At 32.4% G+C, this 12,783-nt stretch overlaps 1 protein-coding gene across 12 annotated transcripts in view; it reads left to right on the forward strand.

The window, feature by feature from the left end:
- The window catches only part of Chd9 (chromodomain helicase DNA binding protein 9), a 248,528-nt gene that overhangs the window by 163,002 nt on the left and 72,743 nt on the right, over positions 1-12,783 (forward strand). For all 12 annotated transcript variants that reach the window (XM_076839115.2, XM_076839124.2, XM_076839121.2 and 9 more), the window contains 7 exons: positions 9-155; positions 1,001-1,069; positions 1,151-1,206; positions 2,042-2,159; positions 4,138-4,224; positions 4,665-4,802; positions 9,573-9,694. In XM_076839115.2, the coding sequence (XP_076695230.2) occupies positions 9-155; positions 1,001-1,069; positions 1,151-1,206; positions 2,042-2,159; positions 4,138-4,224; positions 4,665-4,802; positions 9,573-9,694 (737 nt within the window). The remainder of the gene's footprint in view (positions 1-8; positions 156-1,000; positions 1,070-1,150; positions 1,207-2,041; positions 2,160-4,137; positions 4,225-4,664; positions 4,803-9,572; positions 9,695-12,783) is intronic.

The following is a 12,783-nucleotide window of genomic DNA, read 5'->3' on the forward strand; positions in this document are numbered from 1 at the left end:
CATTACAGAAAAGAAGATCAAATAGACAAATTAAAAGAAAAAAATATGCAGAAGATGCAGAAGGGAAACAATCTGAAGAAGAGGTTAAAGGCTCTTTAAAAATAAAAAAGAATTCAGCTCCTTTACCTGGTGAACAGCCTTTACAATTATTTGTGGTAAGACATATTTGGTATTACTACATTTCAAAATAAATATAAATTGTTTCAAATAGTAGAAATACATATATCTCCTCATATTTCTTTCTTCTTAAGTGTATACCTGACACTCTTTCAAAGTGTTTCTCCTTTGCAGAATGTTTCTAAAGTAAAAGACTAATTGTTAGGTAGATAGTAATAATCCATGAGCAAGTTGGATAGGGATTATGTTTTGGCTGAAAATTTACCCTAATCGACTCCTTTAAAATAATAATGCCTTTTTTAGTGCAATATATAAAGAAAGCCCTTTGTCTAGATTTTCTGACTTTGTCTCCTGCTCTTCTTCATAAGAACTCAACTTTGCCTTATGAAGTTTCTTAAATGCCATGTTTGATACCTTTATTTCTTCCATATATGCTTTCCTCTTCTATAATTCTTTTAATTTATCTACATTGTAAGCCAAGTACTCATCTCTTAGCTGAGTGATCAAAAATTTTGGGTAAGTAATAATTCTGAATATTCCTGTGCTTCTTCAGTTGCATAATAGAGATGATAATAGGAGGGATAAGAATGGATATGATAATGGATTAGATTAATTAATAGATGCAATGTGTTTAGTATAATGCCTAGCACACAAAAAAGCCCAATATGCTTAGAATGATGATGATAATGATGATGATGATGACAAAACCATAACAACGATGATATATTTTTTTCCATTCTACTGTATTCCTAATGTTTATAGTACCGGGCACCTCTGCTAAATAAATATTTATTGAATTTTAGTGTATTCATAAATATATAAAATAGCAACTAAAAGGTATTTCAGAATTTCCATTGCATATTTCTTTCCCTCGCTCCTATAGGAGAACCCAAGTGAAGAAGATGCTGCAATTGTAGACAAAATACTGTCTTCTAGAATAGTAAAGAAGGAAGTAAGTAATGGCATATTATATTTCACACTTTATATTCCATGTCCTGTTTAAGTTTTATAATTAATAATTTTATTTTCATAGATATCATCTGGAGTGATCATTGATACAGAAGAATTTTTTGTAAAATACAAGAATTAGTAAGTATTTGAGTTAGAAAATTAATATGAAGTTGGTAGATATTTTAATATAGTTAACATAAAACACTGAATTAAAATTGTGGTTTTCATTGTATTTGCATTTAAAAATAATTTTTATTATTTATATAACTACATGAACTTAAAAATCATTAAAAAGTAGAAGACTTTTTAAAACCTTCCATGGTAAGATTTGAATTTCTTTTCCAGAAGGTATTCATTATTAATCTCAAAATGCATGAATCTACAAACATGCATTTATAAATTATAGGCATTATTCGTTGTATGTTAAACTTCTCAGATTTAATTTTTTTTTTTCTAAAAAAATTTCTGGTATTTCAATTATTGCATTAAATGTATGTAGTGTGATGCTTTGATTAAAATTTTAAATTTTAATCTTGGTCATAGATATCTTATGCAACCACTAAATGTGAAAAAGTCATTCTTTTTCTACATTTTTCTGTTACTTTCTAAATACTTTCATGAACGTTTTTAAATAAAATTACATTATTTTCAAAATAAGATAGCATTCTGATGTAGCAGATCCATTATAATGAAAAAAATAAGAGATAAAGTACATCTTGCTGTTATTCTTTTAGTCAGTTTACTATTCTGTTTCTGTATAGTAAATTGTACACCGTGAGACTACAATCTCCTAAGGCTATAGGGATCATAATTGTTTTAATTTTACAAATTATATAAAGTCTATTAAAATCAAATAGTGATAAACTATTTGTATAATTGAAGATAATATTTTATATTGGATGTTATAATTAAAAATGCACCGTAAGTATGTTTTTTATAATGTTCTAATATACTACTTCTATAAAAATTTTAGCTCCTATCTTCACTGTGAATGGGCCACAGAAGAGCAGCTTTTGAAAGATAAAAGGATTCAGCAGAAAATTAAACGATTCAAACTGAGACAAGCACAAAGAGCACATTTTTTTGCAGATGTAAGAAAAAAAATAAATAAAACTATTATGTGTGATACTCTGAATACATATAGATTTAAGTATCATTTTAGTTCTTAGGCTTCCAACATTGATATTCAAATAAAAATGCTATTGACACAATTTTTCTTTCCAAAATTAACTTGGGAACTAGCTGAAACAAAAACACTGATAATTCAGAATGGTAGATAATATTTTTATTTTTAAATTAGCATTATTTCAATGCATATAGTTGAATCATGTTGTGCTAGTATCACAAAGAATTTATCAGCAAATTATTTAAATAAAGGAAATGATAATGTAGCAAATAAATGGAAAATAAAAATTGTCAGTATATTAAATCTTACACATTAAATAATTACAAACATTGCATGTTTTCCATGCCAGCCTTCTATTTATGTGAACACAACATCAATAATTGAATACATTTATACATTGTAAAATAATTACCTCCAACTAATGAATATATCTAACACCTTTTCTATACTTTTTTAATCCTCTAAAGTATCACATTAACATTCTGGTATTGGGCTATAATCATTGTAATCAGGTGTGTCATATATAGATGTATGGGTTTGAGGAGGAGAGGTTTAAGATAGTGAAGAGAACTAAAGGTAGAACTATGTGGTATACAACATTTAGAGGGTGAACAGACAAGGGCAGTAAAGTTAAACACAGATGACTGTTGGAAGTCTTTCAGAGATGAGTAGGAATTGCCCAAGCACAGAAGCCAAAAAATGGTAAACTAGTCAGAAGAGAGCAGAATTAGTACAAAAACATGAAGGTGTGACACTTAGGTTGGTTACAATCTGAGTTATAGTTGTAGCAAGAAACAGGAGATAAGGCTGGAAGAAAAGGAGGGATCTTATTTATTACACAAAAAAAATTAATTTGAACCTGATTATCAAACAAGGCAGAATCACTAAAAGATTTTAAGCAAGGAAGCTGTAAGTAATAATTTATATTTGAGAAAGATTACTCTGGCAACAATGTGAAAAACAGAATAAAGGAAGGCAAGATAAGCATTGGGGGACAAGTTGGGAGTTATTTTTAAAGATCCATGTAAGAAGTGATAAGTCAGTGAGAATGAGGAGAAAGTATCTAATCTGATTTTCAGTTAAAAGTAAAGTCTGGTGAGGTGCAGTGGCACATGCCTGTAATACCGGTGGCTCTGGAGGTTGAGGAAGGAGGATTTCTTTTTTTTTTCTTTCTTTTTTTTTTTTTTTTTGAGGAAGGAGGATTTCATGTTCAAAGCCAACTTCAGCAATTTAGTGAGGTCTTTGAGACCCTGTCTTAAAATTTAAAATATAAAAAAAAAAAAAAAACGGGTTAAAAACCCCTGTGTCCAATCCACGGTACTAAAAAAATAAAATAAAATAAAATAAAATTTAAAATTTGTACAAGTTAGATGGAGGTAAAGAAAGTGAAGGAATCTAAGACAACTTCCCATTTTCTGGCTTGTGTGACTGAGTGTGTGGGGGGGCGGGCTTGGAGAGGAAGTTGTGTTTTCATTAACCCAATTAGAAAATATAGGATTAGGTATAAGTTGAAGAATAAATGAATGCAACTAAGTTTGAGGTAGCTCAAGTAGAGTTTACTTACATTCATCTAGATGAGTAGATGTTCAGTAAAGGACTATCATCAGGTAAAGATAAAGAATGATAGTATTGAGAACAGAGTCTGAAGCTGGGTTGATTAGTCCTCAACTTTTGCAACTTGAACTTCAAGTAGCAAAGGAGAGGAAGAGAGGATACGTTTAGTAAAAATTTTAACACATATCCTAGAGTAACCTACTTGTCTCTAATACCTGAATTTTTTTAGCTCTGTTTGATTTGTTTTATTATTTATCACATGGCAATTAATAATATCCTAAATATCTATTGGAAATTAAACTAGAAAAATGTTGTTTGTTGGACTCAAACTGATGTATTAGTTCTATAGTGAAACACTAGTAAATTTATCTTCCTTTGTACTTTTTTAGATGGAAGAAGAACCATTTAACCCAGACTATGTTGAAGTAGACAGAGTATTAGAAGTCTCTTTTTGTGAAGATAAGGATACTGGTGAGGTAAATAATTTATCATTTTTTTTTCTCCTTTTTATGGTACTGGGGAACGAATGCAGGGCTTCACACATGCTTAAAAAATATATTTTTATGGGGCGGGGGATGTGGCTCAAGCGGTAGCGCTCTCGCCTGGCATGCATGCGGCCCGGGTTCGATCCTCGGCACCACATACAGACAAAGATGTTGTGTCTGCCGAGAACTAAAAAAGAAATAAAATATATATATATATTTTTTTATGTAAGAAAAACCTGAAACTTTCCAAATATTAAAACCTAATACTCTTTTTAAAAATTACAACCTAAAAACTCTTAAAAACAAATGAAACACTTTTTTTAATCGACATAGGTTACTCTGTTTAAATTGTCTGTAGTCATGCTCTATATAAACTACTTACTATTCTCTTTTTAAAAATGGTGAATTGAAAAAAAAATCTTTTTTTACAGCCTGTTATTTACTACCTAGTAAAGTGGTGCTCATTGCCATATGAAGATAGTACATGGGAACTAAAGGAAGATGTAGATCTGGCAAAAATAGAAGAGTTTGAACAACTACAAGCTTTGAGGCCTGACACAAGACATTTGGTAAGAACCTATCACAGACAGCTTTACAAAATCTTAGCATTTCAAAATCTCTTAGAGATTTACAGAAATTCAAGATTCCTTAGATATATAGTATATTCTCAGTTAATAGGTTTTGGGTATATATACATATACACACAAACACATACATACATATATATTTGGCAGCAGAATGCATTACAATTCATATTGCACATAGAGCACATTTTTTCATATCTGGTTGTATATAAAGTATATTCACAGCAATTCGTGTCTTCATACGTGTTCTTTGGATAATGATGGTCATCACATTCTAACATCATTGCTAATCCCCTGGCCCTTCCTTTCCCTCTCACCCCTCTGCCCTATTTAGAATTCATCTATTCCTCCCATGCTCCCCCCTCCCTACCCCATTTATATTATATCAGAGAAACATTCAGCATTTGTTTTGTTGTGATTGGCTAACTTCACTTCGCTTTATCTTCTCTAACTGCATCCATTTACCTGCAAATGCCATAATTTTATTCTCTTTTATTGCTGAGTAATAGTCCATTGTGTATATATGCCACACTTCTTTTATCCATTCATCTACTGAAGGGAATCTAAGTTGGTTCCACAGTTTAGCTATTTTGAATTGTGCTGCTATCAGCATTGATGTGGCTATGTCCCTGTAATATACTGTTTTAAAATCCTTTGGGTATAGACCAAGGAGAGGGATAGCTGGGTCAAATGGTAGTTCCATGCCTATTTTTCCAAGGAATCTCCATACTGCTTTCCATATTGGGTGCACCAATTTGTAGTCCCACCAGCAATGTATGAGTGTACCTTTTTCTCCACATCCTCGCCAACACTTATTGTTGTTTGTCTTTATAATCGCTGCCATTCTGACAGGTGTGAAATCTTAGAGTAGTTTTGATTTGCATTTCATGCATTTCTCTAAGTGCTAGAGATGATGAACTTTTTTTCATATATTTGTTGAATGATTGTATATCCTCTTCTGAGAAGTTTCTGTTCAGGTCCTTGGCCCATTTATTGATTGGGTTTTTTTTTTGCTTTTGTTTTTGTTTTGTATGTGTGTGTGTATGTGTGTTTAGCTTCTTGAGTTCTTCATAGCCACCAGAGATTAGTGCTAAGTTCATGTTGAAAAATAAGAGATCCAGAATAGCTAAAGCCATCCTTAGCAGGAAGAATGAAGCAGGTAGCATCACTATACCAGACCTTAAACTATACTACAGAGGAGTAGTAACAAAAACAGCATGGTATTGGCACCAAAACAGACTGGTAGAACAGTGATACAGAATAGACGACATAGAGACAAACCCTCAAAATTACAATTATCCTATATTAGACAAGGGTGCCAAAAACCTACATTAGAGAAAAGCCGCTTCAACAAGTGGTGCTCGGAAAACTGAAAATCCATATGCAACAAAATGAAATTAAATCTCTCTCTCTCACCATACACAAAACTCAATTCAAAGTGGATCAAGGACCTAGGAATTAAACTAGAGACCCCATGTTTAATAGAAGAAAAAGTAGGCTCTAATCCCCATCATGTGGGATTAGGCCCCAGCTTCCTTAATAAGACTCCTATAGCACAAGAATTAAATCATGAATCAATAAATGGGATGTATTCAAACTAAAAAGTTTCTTCTCAGCAAAACAAACAGTCTGTGAGGTGAATAGAGAGCCTACATCTTAGGAGCAAATGTTAATAGGTTTTGAGCCAGTAGAATTAGTCCCTTAATTAATGTAAAATCAAGGACAACAATGTAGCCTATAGTACTTAAATAATATTACAGGTGATTTTTGTTGTTATTCTATTATTGTTAAATAAAGTAGCATATAAATCATGTAAAGTATGTTTAGAGATTCCAAAAATGAAATTTTATCCTGTCCCAAGCTAAAGAAATATTAATAGTGACTGGATTACTGAAAAGAAGCATATACAGAATAGAATTTAAAATGAAAATTATTTTAAGCAGTAACTAAAATGTCGTATTAATAATTTTAAAGTTCATTGACTGTCATTTAAGAAATGTTTTCTTGGATTGTAGCTCAGTAGTATGTTTGCCTAGCACGAATGAAGCCCTGTTTTCTTTATAAGCCCTATTTGTATTAGGTTAATAGCATAATATCAATAACCAGTTGTTATCTGTATACTGAAAGCATGTTTTATTTTTCATTTACAGTCACCATAAAGATGCCCTGATCCTGCAGACATTTTTAATAGTATAAGTTTGTTAATTAGTAATAGTATATAATTTTTAAACAGAAGACAATCCATCTTTTGCTTGCTTTACAGAAATGTTTATCTGAGACTTAGAGTCTATTCATTTGGAACTAGGATATTATTTCTTTACCTATGCAGCAACTTCAAGACAGGTTATGTTTTAGCTATGCAGAATAATTCAATTTTTTATTTCTGAAGAAGAAAAATTAAATTTTATAAATATGACTATGTAAATGAATAGTTTTAACATACAACATTAAACTTCTATGCTTCTATGATTTTTTGAATGCTTTTTATCATGAATATTGAAAGTATATAAAAGTAGTAATATGTATGACAGATTTAAAATATATGTGAAGCAAGACAGGGTGGCACACCTGTGATTTCTGGCAGCTCCAGAGGCTAAGGCAGGAGGGTCCCAAGCTTGAAATCAACCTCAGCAATTCAGCAAAGAACTTTTCACAAAATAAAAATAGAAGGAGCTGAGGATGTAGCTCAGTGATAGAGCATGACTGGATTTAATCCCCAATATTGAAGATAATAAAATAGAAAAATCTGATAACATAATTCACCTTTTTAAAAAATATTTTATTAGTTGTTGATGGGCTTTATTTATTTATATTTGGTGCTGAGAATCGAACCCAGTGCCTCACACATGCTAGACAAGTGCTCTATCATTGAGCCACAAGCCTAGCCCCCGTGTCATTCACTTTTTGTTGTTGTTGTTGTTGTTACCAGTACAGGAGAGTGAACCCATGGTCACTTTATCACTGAGCACAATCCTATTCCTTTTGTGTTTTTTAAGAAAGGTTCTCATTAAGTTGTCCAGGCTAGCCTCAAACTTGAGATCATCCTACCTTAGCCTTCTATGTAGCTGGGTTTACTTGCCTGCACCATTACTCCCAGCTTCATTCATTTTTTTATAAATAGCTTTATTTGAGGTTCATAAAATTTGACATCTAGTAAATTGCAAATATTTAAGATGTACAATTTGATAAGTTTTGACAAACGAAACCAAAACCATAATCAGAGTGATGAACTCTGGCTCCCAAAAGTATTCTTGTGTGCTTTTGTAACCCTTCCTTCCCAATTCATCTTTTTTATATACCCTACTTCTCATCCTAGGGAACTAGTAATTTTTACGTCACTATCAATTCTTTTTCATTTCATTTTTATGTACATGGACACTGTATTCTGTTTTTCTTAGGGTTTCTTACATAGTATAATGATTTTCAAGTTCACATCATTGCATGCATTGATAGTTGGTACCTTTTCTATTACTGAGAAGTATTTTTTTCTAATGTAATAGCCCACAATTTGTTATCCTTTCGCCTATTGATGAATATTTGTGTTGACTATTAAAAACAAAGGTCTTGTGACCTTTGGTTTGTAAATATTGTCCACCAGTTTGTAGTTGTTTTTTCATTATCTTAACAGTGTCTTTCAAAGAGCAAAAGTTCTTAGTTTTGGTGAACTCCAGTTTGTTTCTTATGATCATACTTTATGTGTCTGAGAAATTTTCACATAACCTAAGTTCATGAAGATTTCTGTCTTGCTTTCTCCTTGAAATTATGTCAGGTAACATTCAGCGCTATGATTTTTGTGTGTAGATAGTATATGGATCAGATTCTTTCCTTTTGTTCATGGGTATTCGATTGTTATAACATCATTTATTGAAAAAACTCTTTTTGCACTGACTTGCCTTTCCAGCTTTGTCAAAACTCAGGTGACTGAATGCCTGAGAGTATGTTTCTGAACCATCTATTATGTTCCACTGAGCTTTTTATCTTTATCTTTACATCAGTTCTACATAGTCTTGATTTTGCAACTTTTACAAGTCTTGAAATCAGTTAGCATAAGTGCCCAAACTTTATCTACATCCTGTCTATACCTCCCAATGCTGTTTTGGCTGTTTGTAGTACTTTTCATTTCTATATGCTTATAGAATTAGCTTGTCAATTTCTACAAAAACTGTGATTCCAGTTTGATTGGATTGTGTTGATTCTGTTCACTGTGAGAAGAATTAATATATTAATAATGTTAAGTCTTCAAATCAGGGCTTATCTCTGTTTAGCCCTTCTTTAGTTTTTTTCAGCAGTATTTTGTGGCTTCAAATTTATTGGTGTCATACAACTTTTAAGAATTATTTTTTTAAAAATTAGTATTTTAGATACCATTATAAAATGACTACTTCTTAAATAATTTATTCATTATTTTTGCTAAAATGTAGAATACAATTGACTTTTTTATATCAATTTTTATATTATGTAACCTTGCTAAAATGACTACTTAGTTTAGCTTTTTAATAGATCCCACAGGATTTTCTACATAGACAAATCATATGAATAAAGATAGTTTTAGTTTTTCATTTCCAAACTTGGTAACTTTTGTCTGGTTTCCTTGTTTAATTATCCTTGTCACAGCCTACAGTACAAGGGTGAATAGATGTCACAGAGCACATCTTGCCTTATTTCTGATCTTAGGGGGAAATCATTCGGTCGTTCTTCTTTATGAATGATGCTAATTTTCGCTTTTCACCATGCATTCTTTGTTTTTCCACAAAGGACCGTCCGCCCTCTAATATTTGGAAGAAAATAGATCAATCCAGGGACTATAAAAATGGCAATCAACTCAGGGAATATCAACTGGAAGGACTCAACTGGCTCTTGTTCAATTGGTACAACAGGTGTGTAATATATCTTTAAAAATTTTAGTGTGTTGTATATGTTAACATATATTAAATAAAGTTGATTCAGATGTTCCCATATTGTTATTTTGATGAAGTCTTTGTTTTAAAGTGAAGTTACTGCTGGGCGCCATGGTGCATGCCTGTAATCACAGTGTCTTGGGAGCCAAGACAGGAGGATCGAAAGTTCATAGCCAACCTTAGCATCTGTGCAAGACCTTGTGTCAAAATTTTAAAAAATGTTTAAAACCGGGTGGCTGGGGATGTGGGTCAGTGATTAAGTGCCCCTGGGTTTAATCCCTGGTGCCCCCGAAAAATAAATAAGGTGAATTTATCTTAGAAAAGTATGTAAATTACAGTTTAAGATGTCAGCTACACTGCTTCCTTTAAGTGTGTGTCACTCAGAGTTACATTAATTAATTATTAAATTTTAAATAACTTTGCCAAGAGTTATTTAAAATATCTGGTATGCTACAGGAAGTTTTACAGCTTATCCATTTATACTACTGTCTGTCTACAGTTGGTTCTAATTAGTGAATTGTAAGCACATTATATCTGTTATCAATTAGATAGATCTCTGTTTTTAAATGTTTTCCATGAAGTATATTGTCAGCTATTAATAAAGAATAGAATATAAAAAGGAGTAACAAACTACCTTCTTGTTAATATTCTTCACAGTTTAACAATTTCTTTATACAAAATAGCTCAAAGTCTTTGTTTGTGTGGGTGTTTATCCATCTATGTGGTATAGAGGATTGAACCCAGGTCCTCATGCATGCTGAGCAAGCACTCTACCACTGAGCTACATTCCCAGCCCTCTAGCCTCAAGGTTTTTTTTGAGATGCAAAGAAAAACATGATATCATGAAGTATGGTAGTGTCCATGAAAGAGCAAATGAAGGCATTATTACTAGCAATATTTGATGACACTTTAATTTGAAGTCACTTTTCTGTGTTTTTTACTTATATTGTTTTTGGATTGTTTCTCTTAGTAATTGTGAGTTATGGGACTCAGTTAGATGGAGTGAAGGATCCTATTATTCCACAGTTTTCTTTTCCCTGCTTTTATTTACTAAATATTAATCATTTTTCTCAAGAATCATTTATGTAAATGAGGTAACAATACTTTTTAAAACTCGTCTTCCTTTTTTTAATTACTTCTATTTCCTACATTGCCTGTTTTAAACTTCCATCACTTCCTTCAAGTTCCTTGGCATAGTTTTGTTTTATTCACTTTCTGTATATGACTGCTTTGCAGATAAACCCAGGGAAAGTAAGAAAATTCTTGCCTGTCCTCATATTCAAAAGTGTATCTACAGCTATTCTTTCCTCTAACCTTGTGTATTGGAAGGTAAAAGATCTTACCCTAGGACAAGGATAAATTATGTTACCTCAGGTCTTGACATTCTGTTTCATCCAGTCTCTTCAGAGCTTCACTTCATTCATTAATCATTCTTTTATTTTATATGTTCAAACCATCCCTGAAGACTATTTCTGTCTCTTCAATCTATGAAAAAATTTGGTGCTAGCCTATCTATAGGAAGACAAAAAAAAAAAAAAAAAAGTAAATCTCCTTTTGACTGTGCTCCTTCTTCTAGCTGCCTTGAACCATCTTTGTAGCTTTCCAGGCAAATTCCTGGTAGAGTAATCTGCACACTCTCTCCCCCATTTTCTTTTCTCCATTTCTTTTTCAACCTGTGATAGTATAGATTTTGTTTCTGACTCTTCCCAAAACTTAATTTTCTAATCCCAAGGATATTCTTTACCCTTAACTTATTTTCTAATCCATTGGATAGAAATTGCCACTCCTTCCTTCTAAACCCTGAAAGCTTGCACACTGCAACTTTTATAGCTCTCCAGTACCCTCTTTTACTGTTACTTTCTGTTGGTTCTTCTTCCCCTGTCATTTAGCTGTTGTCTTTTGCTGCCCCGGGGTTTTGTCTTTAGTTATCTTCACGTATTACATGTTTGTTCTCCCTCAGAGATACTCTGTACTCTTCCCCATATGACTTCATTTACTACTTTATTCATACAGACACACACACACACACACACACACACACACACACACAATTATATCTTCTATGAATAAGGGTACACACAGATACACAAGTGTGTGTGTGTGGTGCCTGTGATCAAACACAAGACCTTGCACATGCTAGGCAACTGTTATACAATTGAGCTATATACCTAGCCCTATTTACCAATAATATTTAATGGTCCCATATTTCTATCTCTAAGGCCTTGAATTCTGGGCCCACATTTCTGTTCATCTTCTGGTACCTGAAAGTCCAACACAACAATTCTTTAAACATAGCAGATTTCTATTTCCTCTGTGTCAAACTTGTTTTTTCTCCATATTTTTCATCTTGATTACTACTAATTCATTTTGTTACTGTCATCCTATACCCTATACATTGAGTTGTTTCCTAGGGCCAATTCATCCTAACCCATAATTGACTCTGACATCATTTCTAGTAACTTAGTTTATTCTCCCTTTAGAATATAATTTCTATAATTTCTTCTCCATTATGATACTGAACCACTTAATTTCCAACATCTCATCCCCTTACCCTCTTATATCCTCAGTATCACCAAAATAAAGTTTAAAATACAAACATAATCTCATAGGGGTTTCCTTTAAGAATTTCTTTGCCTCCCACTGCATAAAAAAAAAAAAAAATGTCTAACCTCTTCTGTTTATGACACTACTTAGCTCACTTCTCTTTCCTTCCTTTACTTTCCGCTCTTAACCATATTAAATAACTTTTGGTCCCCGGTTTGTCTTTTTGCCCTCTCCTCCTTTACTTTGTCCTCTGGCAAAATCCTAACTGACCTCCTTGCTGAAGAAGTTTCTTTTTTCATGTCTTCTAGATAGATTTTGTTTGTTTTCCCTCTGTGCTATCATAAGAAGTATTACTCTGATAGTCTTCACTGGCCACATAGCATAATCATCTACAGAGCTCATTTTAAAAATTAGAACTGACTTGATCCTATTCCATACATATTAAAACATAATGTAAACATGGTGGGGGGCTAAGTATCTGTTTTATTTCTTTTTCAAGCTTTGTAGGCTCTTCTAATGCACAG

This window comes from Callospermophilus lateralis, chromosome 18 (genome assembly GCF_048772815.1).
Source record: "Callospermophilus lateralis isolate mCalLat2 chromosome 18, mCalLat2.hap1, whole genome shotgun sequence".
Lineage (NCBI taxonomy): Eukaryota > Metazoa > Chordata > Mammalia > Rodentia > Sciuridae > Callospermophilus > Callospermophilus lateralis.